Here is a 23534-nt window from a genome sequence, read left to right as displayed (position 1 = left end):
TCAGACAGGAGATTTAAAATAACCATAATCAATATGTTAAAAGCACTAATGGAAAAGGAAGACAGTATGCAAAATCAAATAGGTAATTTCAGCAGAGATGGGAACTGAAGAATGAATCACATGGAAATGCTAGAAATCAAAAGCACAGTAACAGAAATAAAGAATGCCTTAAATGGACTCATCTGTAGATTTGACACAGTCAAGGAAAGAACCAGTGAACTTGAAGACAGGGTAACAGAAATGACATAAACCGAAAAGGAAAAAAGTGAAAAAGATTCTTCAGTTTTAATACAAATGTAATAGTTTTCCAGTATTACTCTGGCGTCTAGAAAACAGATATTTGTCAGATTAAATAACTTTGGTGCAATTACGCTGATCAAGTATAAAGAACTACGAACTGAGGAGTTTATTCACAGAAGTAAGCTCTGCTAGGCAATCAAGTCGGTACAAAGTATTTAATGGGCTAGTGACATTCCACTTGCTTATAATGATGTAGTTTTTAAATGTTTTAGATTAAGAGTTTTAGGAACTAAAAAAGGTCCAGAATACAAAGTAGCAAGAATATTTTCTCCCACTGCCCAGAACTAGTAATGGTTAACACTTGGTCATTGCATAAAGCTTCTGTTTAAACAGAATAAAACATTGAAGATGAAACTCAGGTCCCCTTTGATGCCCCCTCCCTTACACTACAACTATTATGATAACTTTGATGTATATTTTTCCAGGCTTTTAAATTATTTTATTCTATTGTTTTTTAAAAAAATTTGTTTTTAATACTGCAACTGTCCTTCAAAAAGTAAACAGCTTTAAAAATTGCCCTTCCAAAATTTAGCATTAGAATCTCACTCACACCCATGGTTTCAGTTACCAGTTATATCCAACTGCAATCTAAATTAATAACTTCAACCAAGACCCACCTACTTCTCTTTTGAACTCTAGACACATATTATCTGTCTACCTGGCAGGGCTTCTTGGATGTAACAAATCACCTCAAACTCAAATGTCAACAGTCAAATTGCCACCCCAAATCTGGTCTTTGTTCAGCGTTCCCTATCTCACTCTAAAGTATCATCAACTGTCCGCTGCCCAGAAATCTAGGTGTGACCCCGCGACATGTTTTTCTTCTTTGCAACCCCTGCCCATGTTATCTATCCTCGAGCCCTAAGGATCCTTACCTCCTAAATGTCTCTCAAATCTCTCTGCTTTTCAACATCTCCAACCCACCATTATCATGGTCCAAGTAACATCATCTCTCACCTGGATTTCATCAGTAAACTTCAAATATTTATATCCATGTGGTCCCCATCCAACTGCATCAGCCAGAGAGCTTTTCAAGTTTTCTCTCCACCCCCTCCGACAGCAGTCACAGTGTCATTTTTAATTCCTTATATAGGACCAGTTCCCTTCTGCTGAAGTGCCTTGACACATTAACTTCCCTCTTTTCAGTGTTACTACAGTAAGTCCCCTACATACAAACCTTCAAGTTGCGAACTTTCAAAGATGCGAACGTGCGTTCGCATGTCCAACCACATAAGTTAGTGCATGTGTCTGGCGTACACTGTCAAGTGCGTTCATCCTCTACAAGTGGTTGTGCTTTTGTGTCCTTTACTGTAGGGTACTGTATAGAGCACAGTAGTACAGTATCTTTATTTCAAGCCCAGGATGTCTGGAAAGAAGCATAAAAGCAGCGGTGGCGTAACTGGTACTCCTAGGAAGCACCAGCTGTTGTACTGTACTACTGTACTTTTCAAGATACTGTATGTAAGATTAAAAATGTTTTCTTTATTTTTTGCGTTTGTTTTTCATGTATTATTTGTGTGAAAAGTATTATAAACCTATTACAGTAGAGCACTATATAGCCGATTGTGTTAGTTGAGTACCTAGTCTAACTTTGTTGGACTTAACGAACAACTTGAACTTACGAACGCGCTCTCGGAAAGGAACTCGTTCGTATGTAGGGGACTTACTGTACTCATTCACACTTAGTATCTCAACTCCATTATCTTCTCTCTGGCTATACTTTGAAGATAGCATGGGTATTACTTACACAAAGCTATCCTCTACATCTAGCACGTATACTATGGTAAATAAATATTTATTGAATGAATGAATGAATCAATCAATCAGTCAAGAGCATATCTTTAAATAACCACCTGAGGTTTTTCTTAGGCAAGGAGAATCCAACCATTTCTTTCTTAAAAATTACTTATTTATTTATTTTTGGCTGTGTTGGGTCTTTGTTGCTGTGCTTGGGCTTTCTCTAGTTGCAGTGAACATTGTAGTGTGCAGGCTTCTCATTGCAGTGGCTTCTCTTGTTGCAGAGCACGGGCTCTAGGCACGCAAGCTTCAGTAGTTGTGGCTCACGGGCTCTAGAGCGCACACTCAGCAGTTGTGGCTCCCGGGCTCTAGAGTGCAGGCTCAGTAGTTGTGTCGCACGGGCTTAGCTGCCCCGCGGCATGTGGAATCTTCCCGGACCAGAGCTCGAAGCTGTGTCCCCTGCACTGGCAGGCGGATTCTTAACCACTGCACCACCAGGGAAGTCCCCAACCATTTCTTAAATGCATTAAACAACATGTTAACATCCGTGTCAAATTTTGAAAGCAGTAATAAATAGCAGTTTCTGTTTTTACGAATGTAACTGAAGTTAAACAAAATAATATACTAAGTAAAAAATAACTTCATACTAAACTGGCTAATTATGGGTGAAATTGGCCACTTATGCTTCAACAATGATCACAGACACCCTTATAAACTAGGCCTCTTTAATGAATAATAATGCATTTTGTAGTTTTATGCTTTCATTTGAGCATTTCAGAACCGTTCACAAAGACACCAATCGATCTGCAGTGGTATTGTACTCCTATGTTACAGACCAATTCAAGGAAGTAATAACACAACCAATTTCAAAAGCACAAGGAAAATTCTTGGATGCTTAAGACAACGCTCTCTACTTCTTGCACCTTGTTTGTATATGCTTTTATAGTTTCATATAGATCTTTAATATAGAATTAAAATAAAAACAAAGATAATTATTTTAGCTATTTTATTTGAATCTTTTGCAAATTTATTACTCAATTCATTTATTTGGGGGGCAATTTTTAAAATTGTGGTAAAATATACATAACATGAAATTTATCATATTAACCATTTTAAGTGGACAATGCAGTAGCATTAAGTACTTTCACAATTTTGTACAACTATCACTGCTATCCATTTCCAGAACTTTTCATCATTCCATTGTTCCAAACAGAAACCCTGTACCCATTAAACTATAACTCCCCTTTCCTCTTCGCCCACTTCCTAAGCAGGCAACCACTAATCTATTTTCTATCTCAGTGAATTTGACAATGGTAGGTACCTTATATGAGTGGAATCATACAATATTTGTCCTTTTGTGTCTGGCTTATTTCACTTAACATAATGTTTTCAAGGTTCATCCATTTTATAGGATGTGTCAGAATCTCATGCCTTTATAAGGCTGAATAATATTCCATTGTATCTATTATCACATTTTTTTCTCTGGTCATCTGTTGATGGACTTTTGGGTTGTTTCCCACCTTTTGGCTATTCTGAATGGTGCTGCTATGAACATTAGCATACAAGTATCTGTATGAGTTGCTGTTTTCAATTCTGTTGGGTATATACCTCGAAGTGCAACTGGTGGATCACAGGGAAATTCTATGTTTAACTTTCTGAGGACCTACCAAACTGTTTTCCACAGTGGCTGCACCATTTTACATTCCGACCAGCAATTTCCAATTTCTCCACATCATCATGAGCACTTTTTGTCTTTTGGGTTTTTTTTTCTTTTTCTGACAATAGCCATTCTATTGAGTGCAAAGCGGTATCTCATTGTGGTTTTGATTTACATTTCTCTAATGACTAAATGTTGAACATCTTTTCATGGGCTTAATTCCTTTTTGAAGGTTGTTTCCATTCTACTAGAAGCATTAAACATTTTGAATAAGCAGTTTTAAGTCTTGGAAAAAATCTGCCAATTTAAAATATGCCAATTTAAAATATGCTAGAATAGAATAGAATAGCAATACAGGCATAGCCCCTGCCTCCCTGGATCATTTTAGGCCCCAAGTCCTGTTTGTTCCATGTCTATGTCCTCCACTAGAAGCTCCAGGAGAGCAGGGGCTATGCCCGTATTGCTCATTACCAGATTTCTGGTACCTAATACAGTATCCGGCACAGTAGCCCCCCGTAAATATAGTTTGGTCAATCAATTTAGCAAATCTACTAATGAACACATCTGCATTGCGCAGAGCAGAAACAGGTTTAACACTGAGAAGTCCTAGGGTTTTCTCTCTCATCCCAATGTATGACATCCCATCCCATGACTCTAAGAACCATACCTAGGTTGATGACTCCAAAAGTTACAGCCCTTGGCCTGACCTCTTCCTTGAGACTCAGATTCATATTTTTCAGCTGCACACTTAGGGATCCAACAGGTGCCTCAAACTTTACATGTTTAAACCCAGGCATCTTGAGGATTTCTATACAGAAGAGCGGCTATCTAGTTGACAAGCTTATTCTTTTGTTCAGATCATATGTTTGCTTGTTGTTGCTGGGGGTAAAGAGTGCCTGGTGGGCATTACTGAGACCAAAAGTTCTCCAAGTCACCCCTGGGTGCTGCCAGTGGTGTCTAAGACAGATCTCTTGTTTTCGCTACCAAACTTGTTGATCTTCAGGTACCTGTTCCAGCCAAAAGCCCAGGAGGCATCTGCACTGCCTTCATTCCCTTACTCCTGACCTCCAGTGCATCGGCAAGAGCCGCTGATTGTTTCCAATATATAGTCCAACCACTTCTCAAGAGCTCCACTGCTACCATTTTCCAGATCTAATCTCCCACCAGTGCTTTCCACACACCTAGCTCGTTTCTCTGTTTCCACTCTGGCCCTTCCTATTTCTTCACCCCTTTTCCACATGTTCCACCAAGTACATTCGCATAGCAGTCAATTAGGTCCTGCCAATCTAGTCTGTTCTCAAACTATACTATAACAAGGCACCAGTGTAAAACATAACAAAAGCAAAACACCTCCATGAAACTTTACTTGGGACACTGAGAAAGATTAGTGTTTGTGTTTCAAGAGTTTTCCTCTTTGGGGTCGCAGAAAAGTGTATTCAGGGCTTAACTTCAAGAGCCTTCTTATTTACAAATCAGATATATTTTCCTATTTGTAGTAGAACTGAAATTAAGGTTTGGCAACAAGTGTACTTCACACTGTGAACATTGAAACAAGCAAACGAAGCGTGTTGTCTGCCAAAATGCTTTTCGTTTTTGTTGTTATTCACGGTTGTATGATTTGAACTATTGTAGAGAGACAACCGGAGGAAGGCCCAGGCACTAGGGCATTTAAAGGATTGTCTTTCTTTGTAAAGGATGCATGAAACTTGGAAATTGGAAAAATACATTTACTGCAATGCTCAAAGTATCAAGAATTGCCCAATTAGGGTTTATTTTAAGTTAGTTTTCAAATTTAAAGATAACGGGATTAAATTATACCTTGACAGTTTATATTATACACTTGAGAGTGGCTTGCATATTTTCTGATTGGCTTTTAAGCGGATGTGACACTACTGTGCTCAGGATCACTCCCCTTATTTCCCGGAATAATGAAGTTCAAAGTGCAGTGCAATTATGTAAGGGCATACATGCTATTTCATAACACCTATAGAAGTTATATCTTTAGACACTTGTGCCTAAATATAATCTCATATCTATTTATCATTACATCTCTGCCTTACTTTGGTGTTTTACATCCCAAATTAAATTTCCCACAGAGCTCCTTAGGTGTATTATTCATCTATACAAGAACAATAATCTACTCACTGCAGCCACCACTATTAATAATCTTTGTAATCATTTACCATGCCTCTATTCTTAGTTTGTAATACATATATTTAGGCAAGGAGAAGCAAAAAAGAATCCTCAACTGACAGGAGTACTATGAATAAATTCAGTAGAAGTTGGTATAGTCAAGCATGAAACCCTGAATAAAGTTACCATCTTCGAGAATTATATCCAATAATCCTAAGTACACTTTTCTTCACTCTGCTGCTTATAAAAATTGGTGATAAAGGTTTTTGTTCACTACAGAACTAGACGTTATTTGGATAAAAATATTGCTGGTCTGGGATTCATGCTTCCCCAAGCAATACTGATTTGCTAGGAATTATTTTCCCCCGCTTTTTATTCAGTGCTTGTAATTTCAAATATTTTTTAAATTTTTTCCCCAGTGTTTTATTGAATTAATTCTATATTTTTGGGGCCACAGCAACTATTGTTAAGGTATGGCTCAAATTGCCAGATGATGCTATTCAGTATTCTTCTGCTTATCCCAGATCCTTCAGACACAGCTATTTTTACACATTCTATTAGACATCAGGATTTTTAGGTTTTAATTTTAAAGAAATGTTCCACAACTGAGCCTTCTGATATACCCTGAGTTATAGTCACAGTCAGATAACTTCTTGGGAAAAAATGACTTTGTAGTTTGAACATGTTTTCTCCACCCTTCCATATTAATTTTTTCCAGTTCACAACTCAACACAAGATTAGTATGCTTTGAATCTACCAGCCGGTATAGAAAGTTCAAACTGCTACCTCAACATTGCTTCCTTTCAGCTTACACATCTTCTCAAGCAATGCATTCAAGGACTTGGAATATAATTGGCAATTTTGTTGATGATGAATGAAGCTGAGCAGAGTAGGATGACTTTTGCTACTCTGCAGTGCTTACAGTAAAAAGAAATGGCTTGGCGGCTGCATATATGAAATACAAGTTAGATAAACAACTCTAAGTTCCTTGACAATAAAGCCTATTTAAAAACATATCATGCTGGGCTTCCCTGGTGGCGCAGTGGTTGAGAGTCCGCCTGCCAGTGCGGGGGATACGGGTTCGTGCCCCGGTCCGGGAAGATCCCACATGCCGCGGAGCGGCTGGGCCCGTGAGCCATGGCCGCTGGGCCTGCGCGTCCGGAGCCTGTGCTCTGCAACGGGAGAGGCCACAACAGTGAGAGGCCCGCGTACAGAAAAAAAAAAAAAAAAAAGATATCATGCGATGACTTCCGCCCCTACCAAAACAACCACAAACGAAACAAAACTCTATCAAACACTGACGTTTATGCAATTAATCTATTTTCTATGTGCTTGATAAATGACATCTAGTATTTATCAGCAAATGGCAAGGACTGGTTGAATATAATTGAATTCCACACTTGAGGTCTTTTCTTCCCCACTGGATGCCACTATGGCTCTGCCGTAATGTCTCTCTTAGATTCTACCACCTACCTCACCCCCACCTCTTTCAAAATCTTTTACTATTAAGACATAAGCTTACATGCACTCACCAAACAACCTTAGCTCCTGAGATAGCCTGTGTGTTTTGACAGAAATAGAATTCGAAGGCATTTTCCTAAGATATCCTCACAACAGTTTTGGCAAAGGAGCTGCTAAAGGAATACATTCACTTAAAAATGCTTTCTCTAAAACAGCAACTTTCCAAGATTTTCGGTTTATAGACAGCTCAACAAGGCATCCAACCCCATCAAGTATTTCTCTCTGCTCTCAACCAACTGAAACACAGAAAAATGAATGAACTGATGGTTGAAACTGTTTCCAAAATATAATGTAATCAACTGTAATTCCAGTTAGCTTACACAGAATAAGAACATTATATGGAACACCTCTAATCTGTTATTATCTGTTCCTTTATAAGAATGCCTATTAGGATCAGAGCTAAGTTCTCAAGGATGTGTTTAATCCTCAAAATCAAACAAAACAAATTTTAAGTATTTATTCTCAAGTTCTTATGTCTGAGATAATAAAGTGCTAAGAATGATGCAAAGATGCATAATGCACAGGTGTCAGCAAGGAGTTTACAGCTTAATTGGGGAGACAAGTGATCTGAAAATTAACAAAAATATTTCAAGAGTTAAACAGCAAAGATGACTTAGGACTTCAAGGTAGTTAACAGAGGTCCTTGCTATCTGAAAGAATGGTTCTAAGGTAACTTTGTAAAAAATTAAATGTCATTTATATAATTTTCAATATAGGAATGTATAAGTGTTATATCCCTCACTAGTTTCGACCCTGACCTTTTCTTAGACCTGTGATTTCCTAGAACTGGGGACAACATGATAAGGGAAAACACATGGACCCATTCATTCTGCTTTTTCTTGCCTTTTTCTCATTGCAAAGAGAATTTTGAATTAAAACAAATACACACTGTATAAGTATAAAGGGTTGAATTTAGAACTGGACTCACATAAATCATAGATTTTACCTTGTTCTGATCTTTACTAATGATTCCAAGGATTATAGGGAAACACCAGGCACATAAAACATTCTTTGCCTGGAGGAACCTGAAATAATCGGATACACTGTCCCCAAACATCCCTATTCTTTCACATTATGATATTTTCTGGTTTCTATTAACAGAAAAGTTTTTAAAACATTTATGCATAAACAGTGATACTGAAAGGAAGCCCTTTTAGTCTCCAAAGGTTTCCATTTTATAATCTGTTAATGACAAGAACAGGAAAATGCTCACGTGACTATGCCCTGTTTTCCATCCAGTCGTGACTCATAAATCCATAAATTCCAGGTTTCTTTACAGTAAGTAAAGCAGCCAAACCAGGTATATACTGCTAAAAACATTTTATAGATAGGGACTTTCAGGTATCTTTCTGCTACTTAAGTGACACTAACAAGATTAACAAGAAGGTCTGGGAGGTCATTAGTGTGTTTATAAGGTGGTCTTTTGAGTTGAGGTCGTTCTTTCCCCTCAACCCCCAGGGAATGAATCACAGGCCTGAGGTTAATACGCCTCGCTCTCTCCCTCTCCTTCCCCCGCCCCCTTCTCTCTCTCTCTGTATGTGTGTGTTTACATACGCACATATATATGTATGTACACACACACACACACACACACACACACACAGGCACATATGTAAAATGTTCACAAGTTTTCTTTAAATTTTAGCTATAAAGATACTTACACCTTGAGCTTTTGCTATAAGCTATGCTTGGCCCCTCCGGTTCCGTCTAAGAAGCATTCATTCTTCCCTATTGGATGTTTTTTTTGGCGGAAAAGTTTGTAGCACTGATATAAGTAAGAGTGAGGAAAAATAACTAATCTGGCCTTTTATTTGATAAAGCACTTATGTTCATAGATTAATTCAGGGTAACGCTATACATTCGGATAGACATTTTTCTTAATCTTTAGGAAATACAAGTTATTCTTTATCCTCAAAAACCTATTAATTGCCCAAAGTGGTTTGGTGACTTTAAGTCATTACAAGGGAAAGTGTAAGAAATTCTTCTTTGCCACCACATAGTTACAATAGTGAAAAAAGAGAGAGATCATTCTGCAGTAAGATGAGATTTTTCTACACGTAATACATGGGGTTACCCAATGCTCAATGTCTAGGGAAGTCACGACTTATGGCCACAGGCCATACGAGTTTGCCTCGTAAGGCTAGAACCATAGGTCTGAGATTTATGGAAAATATGAAACTTTATTTGTTACCTGAAGGAGGGGACAGTATCAAATTCAAGGCCAAGCTCTAGTGTCGAAAAGGCTGCTGAAGAGCTGTTCTAGTCCACCTGAGTTGACCACGTCTTACCCTTCAGAAAGGCTTGGAATTGGGGGTATGAGGAGAAACACATGCTGTGGCATCTATCAGGTCACTGGTCTTGCCATACTCCCATCTTAGCGAAGCCCTGATGGGAAGTGGCAGGGTGTGACTCAGAAATCCTCTGCTTTCTCAGCTTCCACAGAGGCAGGCAAGTGCCTCCTACATCACGGCTGGCCAGCTTTCTGGTTCATTTTATTTTCTGTTGCCCTTTATTGCCAAAAGCAGTAAAGAGAAACTTAGGTCTCGGCAAGAGCACAGCGGCAGAAGTTGACTGGGTAGGTAAGCCAAGGGAAGAAACACCAGCAATGCGGGGAAGGACTAATAGGGTAGTATTGGTGATTCCCAAGACAGCAGTCCCACAGCGGAGGACTGGCCACACTTGGTTACACTAAGAGCTAGTTTTCAACCAACAATACTAGGAAGCTGAAAGAGTTGGGAGCAACAGGTAAAAAGTATTATTGTTATTATTATTTTAAATTTCAATTCTCTACCCATTTATTAATTTTTGTTCTCCCAACCCTCAATATCTCTGCTACCAAATGCGCCCCTACCTGCATCCTCGAGAACGCTGTCTAAGCTGGCCCCTGCGCTCCGGGGATGGGCAACTAACCCCCTCCCAGGCGGGGAGCTCCAAGCAACTTTGACCCACTAGAGTGTGTGTGTGTGTAGGGGGTAAGGGTAGTGATTGTGGAGGTCCTAGGTGGGGCGCGAGGTGGGCCAAAGCCAACTGAGGTCACAGGGTTGGTGGGAAAATGCACATAGCGGGTCACTATTACTGTGACTTGGGAAAGCCACCAGTCGCTCTGAGTCTCAGCTTTTTCTTCTTTATGAGATACTAACTCGTGGTGCTAATCCTCATAAATGGGAAGATACAGCCAGTCTTAGCACTTAGCACTTAGTAGGCACACATTAAACTTTGCTTTTCATCCTTTCTAGGAGGTTATAGGGCCGTAACTACGAGATACTCCCTTGGTATAAAGCACAAGACCGAGAAGAAGCGACCAAACCAAAAGGAAACAAAACCACAACAAAAAATTCCTTCTAAAACAACAAAGAAGCAAGTTAAAAATTACTCTTTGCACTATCTGACTTGCAATAGCTTTGGGGACCAAGATGGATGTGGATAAGCTGAGAAAGGAAAACAGAAAAAGCAACTGAAAGTTTCAGGGGGAGCAGGGAAGCTTCTCTGTTTCATCCACCTGGGAGTTAGTGATATCAAAGAGGACGAGATCCTTTGCTGAATGCTGACAGCAGGCTAAGCCTCATACAGGACCTGTTCTTAGGAGCTTTACAGACTGCTGAAAGCAGAGACGGGTTTGTTTCTCTTTTTCTATCTTGTGCAGGGATTTAAAATTTTTTGCAATGTGACGGCACTGACTTATACAACGCACTCAGTTTATTGTTCAAAAGAAATTATATGTGTCTGTGTGCGCTAAACAATCTTCCAGAAAAAAAGCATCTAATTCCTTCTCCCTACCCTCTGCCCTCCCCCACCCTGTCTCTGAAATGAGGGAGGGGAAGACTGAATGGGATTTGGAGTTTTCCCGCTGAGAAAGGGACATTTTCTGCAACCAGGTCAATGTTCAAAGGACTAAGGCTCTAAGGAAATTATCCAAAGGGGTGTGGCAGTTCAGGGTTATTAAGTTATTTTCAAATGCTGTCTGGGTTGCTGCTGACCTTTGTGAAGGCAACAGGATGCTGCTTCCCAGGGGGGCAGGATAAGAAGCAATTAGAGGAGCCTAGGAGAGGCTCAGGAATGTTTGGGAATTTACAGATACCCAAAATTATACTGGGAACTCCTAGAATGAAAATAAACTAATTTAATCAAGGACATATTTGTGTTCTAGAAAATATTCTAAACATGTAGCTAATACTGGATATATCTGTAAGAGTGTTTTCTTGAAGACCCAACACTCAGTATTCATTAGACGTCAATTAGGCTTCAGTTCAATTTCAGAGAAGAGAAGTAAAGTCAATTCATGTTCCTTGTATGCCAGAAAGTAGAATGGGTGTGACGTTAAGTATTCACAGAGTCAGAATATGACAAAGCTGGGTTTCAAATGAACGTTTACTGGAGGCCACAGCCCATGTTCTTTTCTGCCACATGACTATGGAAGAATGTACAATGCTTAACAAAGTTAGAAAAAGAAAATGAAGCAATAGCTGAAATAACTCACTCCTCTTTTTTGGGGAAGCAGACCTAAATATATTTTATGAACACTCTCACATTCCAAAAAGTGCCACGAATGAGGCAGAGGGAATACTATACATGCGTAATATGTCAGAATTTTTGGCATGTACACAACATTATAGTTTAGCTGCAGCATATAAGGGTATATGTACATACGCTGCCACCTTTAAGCACTACATACAACACAGAATGTTATAAAACTTTTTCTGTAAAATAAAAACGTCCATATCATTCTCTTAAGACTCAGTGGCTACTATATCCCAGCCCCAAAAGTAAATCCTGTACACAAATGCTTGGCGAAACACAGTGGTTGATCAATTTAAAGCTCGACTGACCACTGCAAAATCAGAAGTATCATGAGTGGCGTTTAGGAAAAACAAAGAGACCCCAGTTCTACTGAATGACAAAGAAAGCCAGAGCTCAGAATGACCTCAGGCATTATCTAGTTCCACTTCCTTACTGCTGGTGGGAAAACTCAGTCCCAGGTGGGCTGAGTTATACTCCAAATCATATTGTTAGATAAAGACAGAATAGAATCTAGACCTCAGGATGTGGTATGCACCAGTCAGACACTCAGGCTAAGGATGGCCTCCTAGGCACCAAGTATAGGACACATGAGAAACTCTGTAAAAGACTAAGCATACTTTCTAATATTAAAGGTTGCTATCTACAGGATATGAGAGACACGCTTGGGTGGTAGATCTAAATGGACACACAAAGACCTGAAGATTTTCTGAAAGTAAAAGGAGTCAGGAAACTGTAAGGCATGTGGAAGTGCTATTATGTGTTCATTCATTCATTCAAGTATCTACTGAGCTCATGCTATCTGTGAAGTGCCAGAAGAAGAGATACAGCAGCTATCCTCATGAAGTCCATTATTTCAGTCAAGGTTATATGTACCAGCTTATGAAACTATCAAGAAGGCTGTGAGATTTTTTTGTGAACTTTATGAGACACAGAAGATACTAACATCGATGTCTACCAACAAGGTCTACAAAACCAAAGGCCAGAATCAGCACCCCGTATAACACTATGGCCTCCCCTTCATTCTCTTTCAGTTAATATCTTAAACTGAGCTGTTTTCATGATTATATCATCAATTATGCGTTACTGATCATTCCTTCATTGTGGCTCCAGAGCTTAATGAGAATCAGCTAATGTGACCTTTGGAACCATCAAACTGTGGAGGAGAAAGCACAGCAGAGAAGACTGACCGCTGGGTTATCTTTGTGTACAAAGCCTTTTGAAAAGTCTGAGCACCAGGCTTCTTTCTGGCAGCGATTTCACAAATTTAATTACCCAGAGATACTCACCAGTATCCTCAAAGACTGACAGCTGAAATTAGGCAGCTGATTCTCTATTACATCCGCTTCCTATTATCAATGGTGCTAAACAGTTAAGTAAAAAGTTTAATATTATTTGTCCTTCCCATCTTGATAAGATTGATGATGCAATAAGAATCCTCAAGGGCGATATGAAGATTCGTTTTCATTCCTCTGGAAAACTGTTATAAATAATTTCTGTTTCAAAGTCAACATTCATAAAATCAGGGAATGTCAGGACTGGAAATAACCTGTGATATCATGTGATTCAGCCCCTTTAGATGACAGATGGAGAAACTGAGGCTCAGAGAATATAAGTGATTCATCTTTGGTCAAATAGCTAGTTAACAGCAAAGTTGCAACCAGACTTGAAGTCTTCTGTTGCTTGCTCAATTTACTATTTCTGCTATTTCATGTGGTCTTATCAGCTGCTAAAAGGTGTGTGTGTATATGTATATATATATATATATATATATATATATAATATATATATATTTCTTTTTTTTTGTGATACGCGGGCCTCTCACTGTTGTTGTGGCCTCTCCCGTTGCGGAGCACAGGCTCTGGACGCGCAGGCTCAGCGGCCATGGCTCACGGGCCTAGCCGCTCCGCGGCATGTGGGATCTTCCCGGACCGGGGCATGAACCCGTGTCCCCTGCATCGGCAGGCAGACTCTCAACCACTGCGCCACCAGGGAAGCCCTAAAAGGTATATTTTTATTTTTATTTTTATTTTTTTATGGAAGCATCTGGGATTATGGATGTGAAATGATAATGTAAAACCCACAGTCCAGGCTCCCCTAGTGAAGGCTATTTTTTTTAAACATCTTTATTGGAGTATAATTGCTTTACAGTGGTGTGTTAGTTTCTGCTGTACAACAAAGTGAATCAGCTATACATATACATATATCCCCATATCCCTTCCCTCTTGCGTCTCCCGCCCTCCCACCCTCTCTATCCTACCCCTCTAGGTGGTCACAGAGCACCGAGCTGGTCTCCCTGTGCTACGCGGCTGCTTCCCACTAGCTATCTATTTTACGTTTGGTAGTGTATATATGTCCATGCCACTCTCTCACTTCGTCCCAGCTTACCCTTCCCCCTCCCCGTGTCCTCAAGTCCATTTAAAAGGTATATTTTTAAGGAAAATATACATGTGAAGGATCTTACCAGAAACAGCACAAAATTATATTCTGAGGAAAAACTATGAAAACCTCTGCCAATCTCAACCAATGTTCAACTGAAGGTCAGAAGACTAGAATCATCCCTAGAACAGTGAGGTATCAGGAATGAGACATGGGGGAATGTTTTCTAAGCTGGATATCATAATCTGGTGCTCTTTATAATAAGAGGCCACCTCATTCTCAGAAGATGTTTCCACTGCAAACTAGCCAACACAGATATTTGGCACGTTGATTTGCCGTTAAAGCTGAGACACAGCTAACTACTGCTTCCTCTCTATATAAATATAGGTACAGAAACAGTAGTCAGTAATTCAGAGGAACAAATAAACTAATCTAAAACTTGAATCAGAACAACTCCTGGCACAAATAATAGGGAGCTGGAGCAAGAATGAGGGCAAGATATGCTTTAGACATGGGAGGGATTTGGAATCTGAAAAACTGTCCAGAAAGTAGAAATAGAGGCAATATGGTATGGAGGGAGGTGGTGTCAAAACTCAGATGCTGGGACTTCCCTGGTGGTGCATCTGCCTGCCCAGGCAGGGGACACAGGTTCGAGCCCTGGTCCGGGAAGACCCCACATGCCGCGGAGCAACTAAGCCCGCGGGCCACAACTACTGAGCCTGTGCTCTAGAGCCCGCGAGCCACAACTACTGAGCCCACGTGCCACAACTACTGAAGCCCGAGCACCTAGAGCCCATGCTCCGCAACAAGAGAAGCCACCGCAATGAGGAGCCCCCACTCACCACAACTAGAGAAAGCCCACACACAGCAACAAAGAACCAATGCAGTCAAAAACAAACAAACAAAAAACTCAGATGCTACTGGAGCCAGAGAGCAAGGGTACTCAAACTCAGAGCAAGATTCATCACTTTAACCGTGAACAGACCAACAGGATACAAGAAGACACAAACAGGGCTCCCCTGGTGGCGCAGCGGTTGAGAGTCCGCCTGCCGATGCAGGGGACACGGGTTCGTGCCCTGGTCCGGGAAGATCCCACATGTCGCAGAGCGGCTGGGCCCGTGAGCCATGGCCGCTGAGCCTGCGTGTCTGGAGCCTGTGCTCCGCAACGGGAGAGGCCACAACCGGGAGAGGCCCACACACCACAAAAAAAAAAAAAAAAAAGAAGACACAAACACCAAAAGGTAAGTGTAGGTGGAAAGCCATAATTTCATGCAGAGAGTCAAATACTTGCACCAGTAGAGCCAGAGGGATGGTAGTCATAAGACTATGGGAGAGTCAGAACTCCAACCAGCAATTTTGGCAGCACACACAGCAATACTAATAAGAAATGTTGACTGAAGCGACAGCCAGTTTCAGCCAGGGAGGTTTTATTATATACCTCATTTTGCTAAGCAGAAACCACCAGAAAGCTGTGAGCAACTCAGATATAACAGGTGGCTGTAGAAACATGCCTGGGACTGAGAATGGAGAGAAGGGTAGGTCAAGGTCACTAGACAGCTAGAGCAATGTGTACAACAATCAAAATAACCAGCAGGAAAAGGCAGACACTTCTTTAGACATGAGTTGTTTCTTGAGCATTGATTGCATGTAAAAAAGAGCTGAAGAGTTAGCAGGTCCCCCAGAACCCCATTTTTCACTCTTTCGTGAAATACTTCAGAAATATTTAGAAAGGCAACCTGATGAAATGCATTGCGGGTGATTGAGCCAGCAGGTTTACTCGCAAGTTTCATTAGTGAATGCCTCCCAATATTTAGCAACTGCAGCGTCTTTGAAGGAGGAAAGGACCAGCTTGCCTAAAAATCAAATCCTTCCTAAGAGTCAGCTGGCAGAAATAGAAGGTCAAACACTTGATCTGGTATTACAGAAAAGTAGCCACAAACCAACCTTCAGCTAGAACTAATACATGTAGAACAGGTTATGACCTCAATTAGTTTCTCCATTTCTGCACCAATGGGAGACCGTGAATAGCATTTACTTTCTTCATGACTGAGTGGAGGCTAGAGACGATGCTAACAAATTTAATAACCAATATCTGGGCGATTCCAGTCACGACATCCCAAGGAAGACACAACAGAGCTGGAAAAGATCCAGGGAAAAACAACTAAGATGATCAAGGGGACTGCTTATCTTTCATTCAAGGACAGACTAAAAACCTAAAACACATTAGAATTTCTCAGACTGGGAAGATGAAAATTAAAAGGAGTTAGTGAGGGGATGTGAGATTAAAGTAGACTCTGGTAAATATAATTGTATTCAGTGAAGTTCATAGCACTTAATTGGGGCTGTCCCTTGAGGTTAAAGGATGTAGATTAAAGAGAAACTGAAATATATCTTTATTTGTTTATAGAGAAATCAGTAAGTTTATAGAACTTATTATTGCTAAGACAAGACTGAAGTGGAGAATGGGGAAAGTTTAAGAAACCATTGGATATACTCAATGCCAATGGATTTAACAGTGCATTACTAAGAAATGGTCATGATGCATCCTAATTTGTTTGAAATGCAAATTACTATTCCTGTCTTACCCGATAGATAGGGAGGGTGAGAGGGAGGGAGACCCAAGAGGGAAGAGATATGGGAACATATGTATATGTATAACTGATTCACTTTGTTAAGAAGCAGAAACTAACACACCATTGTAAAGCAATTATACTCCAATAAAGATGTAAAAAAAAAAAAAGAAAAAAGAAAATTACTAGGTTGACTGACAACACAGCCATTGGTGCCTACATCTGGGACAGAGTTCTGGGCTAGCTGCCCTGTTGGTCTGACCCAGGGTGCTATTTCTTATGCTTTTATTATGTCATCTATGCAAAAAACATACTGCATGCAAGTTTGGGATTCCTATATTCTTCTGACAGTCCAGAACACAGAAGAATGATTTTCTAACTCATTAAGAAAGCAAGAGAGCCCCAGCTCTTGGCTCCGCTTGGTTTACCCATACGGGAGTGTGCGACATAAAAAGGTGCAAGAAATTCTAACAGAATGCAGCAGGTGGTTAAAGGCTATTATACTGAAAATCTCATGAGTTTGACAATAGGCCAAAAGACTACAAAATGGCAGAGAATGGAAAAGGCAGTCGTAACAGGTTGAACATTGCTGGTGATTATTTTTTCAGTGGCAATGAGAGCTGTAATCAAATAACCTGAAAGAGATGCTGGCAGGGGTAGGAAAGCCCCAAGGGAGAGGGAATATGAAGACTGTAACAATGATGTATGCTATGGACTAATAAACTAGACAAACATGTAGTTTGAAGTTTCTTAGCATCATATGAAAAGCTGGTGTCACGACGCAGGCATAAACACTATCTGACTTGCAATCTAGAGCAGAAGACGTTGTTAATGACTTACAACCTCAAGGATGAATGCACGACTCAACAACTAACTGGAACTGTGCTATTGGTGTAGAAACCTCTTGTTATTTAGATGATCAGTTTATCTAAGCATTAAAAAGGAAACATTATAAAGCATTAAAAAATATCCAGAGAAAACACTTGCCTTTGCAGCTGGAAATGTGTGGTTAAAAACTTGAATGCAAGTCAGGACAAATAAGAAAGAGGACGAATGGGGAGTGGTTGAAATAACGTCATTATCAACTTACTATTATTGTTATTTGAGGACCAATAAGGCATCTCAAATTACGAACGGCATCTGCAAGTGCATGAAGTCCACTGGACCTTGTACATCAAAGTCATTTAGTGTAAACAGAATATTTTAGACAACAGTAATGTGTACTAATAAATCACAAAGGACATTAATAATCTGTTTACTGAAAATGTAAATTTCTTGAACATGCGTTCTCCCTATATTATGACTTAACATTTTAGGGGTATATTTGAGAAACTGTACAATCTCTAATTTCAATTAGATTATAATCGTACAGAGAACTGATCTCAGTAAAGTTTCAAGGACATCTTTGAGAAATTAGGTAATCCCTCATTCCAAGGAACTGATCACTTCAGAGGCTTTTAAGGTCTCCATACTCACCTTTCTACTAATCTTCCTGTCTACTGTTCTCTGTTTCTTACCATTAAGCTAGGAAGAATAATAGTCCTAAATTAAACACCAAGATTTAAGCTCTTTAAAGGGGTATCTGGAGAAACTGGAATGGGTTGAGAGGGCATATCTGAAGCTAATTCACAGCGGAAAAATAGAATTCCTATGTTTTTTTTTTTTTTTAAACTGAGAATTTATATTGTGTTTAATAATGAAAATAAAGAATTTTTAAAATAAAGATAAACTTCTTGAAAAAGAAAGCTGATATCTTAAAGTTTTTGAATTTGGACCACACCATGGAATGAGCCACACTCATCGATTCCTACAGCTACAAAGGAACTTAGATATCATCCAGTCCAACTCCTTATTCTGTAAATAAGAAACCACGGTTTGTACAGCTTAAGTGACTTGCCCAAGGCCATACAATCAACTAATCACAGAGCCCCCGAAGTCAAGGTTTCTTATTCCCAGATCTGCGCCCCTACCAAAACCGTCACCATGATCTTCAAGCTGGCTGGTCAAAGAGCACTGGACAAATAGGAGGACAAAGAGAGAGTAGCTGTTCTCTGATCCCATCAAGGAGCAGTAAGAAACTAGTATACAGGGAGGGATTACAGCTTTTCTGGAATTTGTCTTTTTACTTTTTGGACCAAATTCATTTTCACTGCTTCACAGAACTGTACTGGGATCTTTTGTAGTAGGTGTAACCTCAGGGAGAAGGTACATATTTAGGCAAAGGACAGTGGCACTAGGGGGGCACTCTAGGAATCCCGTGTGAGACACTTAATGAGCCCTAAACGGGATTATAATAATTTGGACAATGATGGCTTAAAGATGTCTTGGATTCTCAGGTGATCCTAAAATCCTGGCTACAAAAGGAGTCATTCTTTTAGCTCACAAAGGAATTGGATACAGTGAGAGTTTTATAAATGGGTTGAAAAAGTAGCAGGTCTCAAACATCTTAGTCAGAAATGGAAATCTGTAATGATGAAGACACTGATATAGAAGATGACTGGGAAGAACTTGAACAAAATGGTTCCACGAAACAGATAGCGGATGTAAAGCAACATAGCGCATGTCCAAATCAATGTATTATTTAAGAAAATGGGTGATTTTAAATAGGTATTAAAACATGTACTTTAGAGTGACTAAATAACTACATACAACAAAAATAATAAAATAAAATTAAAAATAAGAAAACTAAAGAGCAGGATCAAAACACCGAAGGAGAATTTTTAAAGTTAAGAGATACCTTGTCTGTGTAATTTAATAAGACAACCTTTCCTAAAGGGTGTATCTCTCCTTGAAGAGCCGAACAAGTTCCCTCACCCCCATTCTTCGGGGTTAACAAAATTGAGGCATGAAATCAAATTTCTTGAGAACTGAGGTAATGAAGATCTAGGAATGCAGTTATTGCTTTAGAACTGAATTATGAAGAATTGATGGGCAGTGGAAGACTAAAAACAGACTTGATAAATGGAAAAACACTTAATATTTTTAGTCAGACTATGGCAGAAGCAAGTTCAAAGACTTAAGTTGGTACTGAAGACTATTTCATGAATCCAATTAATTTAAATTGTTGTTGAGGTGGCTGATAGAAACTTAAATTTAAGCTGGACTCAACTGTACAACTGATGAGAAACTGTTAAGGTATCATAGTAACTCAGCATCCTCTCTCCTCTTTCTTCCATGGCGACCCAATGTATCATAACTTGTATTTCATGCAGCATCTTGCAGAAGGTGCTTCTAAGAACCTATACTCCTTTGACTGACAAAAATGACCCCTGAAAACAGAATCATTTCTGTTGTTGCTACGTGAAAAATGCTGAGTGCTACGTGTCAAGAATGAACACCTCAGCTCCACAAATCCAGAACTGCTACTGACTGCCTTTTGGGTACATCAAGTATTTATTCACCTAGAACAGTTTGGGTACAGATAGCTGCAGACATCTTCCATCTGTGTCTAAAGAAGAAGTGTGGGAAAACTCCTAAACAAATAAAATTGGTCTTGAAAATATTCATTGCCACTATCCATAATATTACCAGCAGCTTTTCGTTCTATTATGAAAAATCCGCACCACCTCCAATCAGAAAACACAGCGTATACGCTGCCTTAAATGGATTTTTCCTAAAAAAATACAGGCGACTCCCTGTAGCATCAGCAAGTTTTCAGTGGTAATTTTAGCATGAGTTACCTACCCAAGCTTCCTCGGGGAAGAAAGAACTAGGTATTGTAGGCCAGGCTAACGTCGAGTTTTAAAAATAAATTCATCTGTGAATATACATATTAGCCACAATAAATGCTTTTTTTAAGAACATGATGCTTTCAACTTACTTGATATAGTAGGGCACTTTGTTTGGTGAGATGGCTCGCTCCCAGGGACCCTGGACAGAAGCTGAAAAAAGGGGGGGGGGGAAAGGCAAGAGGTCAAGTTCATGCAAACAAGAAAGACAACATTAATCTCCAGAATTACAATTTTACACTGATATTGGTCTGTTTGTTCAGTTGCCCATGAAGACAGGACTGATTAACCTGCTGTTCTGATCCTAATCTAAGTAAAACTGAACTCATTCAGGCACAAAGATAAATGCAAAGAAAAAAAAAATTCCACTGCTAAACCTATAGAGCAGGTAAGAAACTGAAAGAGTAAACTGATGGGTTTTCTCTTATGTGTCTCCATTGGGTACTTTTCTTATAATACTTCCTGTTGCTGTTTCTCAACATCTTTTACTATTTGATTGACTGGGTTCTATTAGTTTAGCAGCTGAAACATCCCTCTGGGATATATTTACATTCTAAGTTACTGAAGCTAAAGTACTCCGCTTATCACTCTGATATGCTTGCTCTTCTCTTTATTTGGTTTAAACAGAATCCAGTTTCATTTACCGATTACATGTTTAACTGGTGCCTCAAAAAAGTCAGCTGACCAGCATGATCTTGTTAGAAAAGATAACCGAAAGTGAGAGAATGGCACCCGATACCAGAGTGTAATAAAACTTTGGTGATGAGTGATGAATCCTATAGGTGAAATTAAATTTCCCATACTGGGAATTTGTTTTATAACAACTTTATTGTGTATCAGTCAAATCAGTCAACTTTAAACTGTGTTTTAAATGCTTAAGCTGTAGGGGTTTTTTTTCTTTCCCAGAGTTGAAATACTTTTTATATACGGTTTAATATGATGGCGCTTTTTTGTTTCTTTAAGACAAAATAATCATGTTAGTAGACGCTATACCATTTCCTTAACAATAACATCTTCCTCCTGAACAGAGTTTTAAGAAACTGGAGCTTTTGAGACACAGAATAGCATCAAGAATATAAATATAAGAAGCATTTTTATTAACACCTACAATTTTATGTGTATGTCCCATCTTTCCTGAATTTTCATCCTGCTTATAATTTGAAACACAGCTGATGCTGACCATTGTTTCCTCCTATGAAAAGCTCCCTTCTGAATTAGTCTCACAGTAAATTCACTCCAGTGTATTGAGATGTAAGAAAACATCAAAGCTAATATATCCTTGGCTACACTGCATAATATGAAGGAAAAGCTTCTAATAAAACTTTGCCCACTGCCAGACAATTTAAGGGTAATGAAACTATGGATTCTTTGTTTTACAGAGAGTAACAGAGGGATCGAATCACCCCACCTTCAACCAGACATGCTGCTTTGTACCTTGGCGCTATGCCATTTAAAAAGATATAGAACGTGAATTTGTATTTAGCTACCTAATTGCACCTTTCCATTTTGGCAGATGGATTTTTAATACGGAGAAAAAAGACATTTATCTGCTGTTTCGGAGGAGTCCCTTGCCTTCAAACTCTCTCTGTCCTTCTTTTGCTACTCTTGTCTCCTTTGCCTTTGTCATTCTCTGCCCAGCTCTCCTCTTGTCTGTTTTTCTTCTCTGGGACACAGCTCTCTAGAGCAGATGAGTTCACAGAGTAATAAGAGCTGATTTGAGGACTTAGGCTGAACTCTCTGAACTGCCCGGCAGAGCCTGATGTTATGGAAACCTAAAAACCCAAGCCCTCTGTAGCATGAAACATGGTGGAGAGCCAGAAATCATAGCTCCTGGTTGCTCAGCGGGCCCGCTTCCTAAAATCACGGCATCACAGAAGGAAGAAGAGAACCACAGAGAGCGTTTGGTCCAGCTCTCACTGGCTGTACTGCCAAGTCTAGGAATGTCTAAACTGAGAAAGAATGCTTATCCTTTTCTTAAAGGTCACTATGGGCTGAGCCCCACAATCTCCCTCATTATCCTTTTCCAGTTCTTCATCATTCTCATGGTCCAGAAAGCCTTTCTGATTTGGAGGATGTTGAGTTACGTCCCCTGGTAGCAGAAGAGTCTGTTGGTGTTTCCTATCTTACTCCTAGGCACCTCTCAGAGAGAAGTGGTCTCCTGGCTGCCTGGTTGGCCCGGGGCGGGGGGGCTCTGCCTGAGTGAAACAACCTTCAAGCAGAAAATCTAGCAAGAAATAGGAGAAAAGTGATGATGCCGCGCTGAGCTCATGGCCAGACCTGTAGGTATCTATACTTGACTTTGCATTGTTAAACATTAAAAGGAAATAAAAATTCCCCCTGAAATGCCAGAGAAGTAGTCAGAAAATGCTTGAACTAAAGAGCTGAATGGATTTAATTTTAAAAATTCCAAAAAATAAGTTCCAGGTCAATATGAAATTTTAAGCTTTTGTAACTGGAGTTCTTGTTAATTTTTATAGAGTATATAAATTGTATATGAAAATTGTTCATTTTTTACCTTCTAAAATAAAAGCCTTCTGCCTTTACGTGTAGCTACTAAACAGATCCGATAGTGAGATTCAGTGAATGTTTTGTGCTGAAAGATGTTTTTCCCCCTCTGATTCACAGTTTATAAATGCACCTAAGCAACTGCTTTGCAGCCATCATTTGAAGGTCTGAAATTTTACACTAAAGAATGTCCCTGAAGCAATAAAAAAAGGAAAATAACCACAGCCTTCCCCCAATCCTCCCCTGCCCCATCACTACCACAGACACACACACTGGAGCTACGTGCTTTAGAAATGACACACAATCGGATGACGGTTCTATGCGACTGGAATCAATGCTCCTTCTCAGGAGATTGTCAAACGGTTGTTGGGCAATTTCGCTTGGGGCTGCCAGATGATTCTGGTCTTGCATATATTCAAAAGTTGATCCAATATATGGTAACTCTCATAAGTGTGTCCCAGAATTATCATTTCATTTCCGGCAGGAATG

The 23534-nt window shown here is 39.6% G+C and overlaps 1 protein-coding gene across 1 annotated transcript in view; it reads right to left on the bottom strand.

Moving 5' to 3' along the window:
- DMD (dystrophin) overlaps positions 1-23534 on the bottom strand; it is a 1809438-nt gene that overhangs the window by 198606 nt on the left and 1587298 nt on the right. The window contains exon 60 of the mRNA XM_007456856.1: positions 20633-20693. Coding sequence (XP_007456918.1) covers positions 20633-20693 — 61 coding nt within the window. The remainder of the gene's footprint in view (positions 1-20632; positions 20694-23534) is intronic.

Source organism: Lipotes vexillifer, unplaced genomic scaffold (genome assembly GCF_000442215.2).
Source record: "Lipotes vexillifer unplaced genomic scaffold, Lipotes_vexillifer_v1.1 scaffold207, whole genome shotgun sequence".
NCBI classification, from domain to species: Eukaryota; Metazoa; Chordata; class Mammalia; order Artiodactyla; family Lipotidae; genus Lipotes; species Lipotes vexillifer.
Note: the sequence above shows the minus strand (reverse complement) of the source record. Positions and strands in the feature narration are given on the sequence as shown.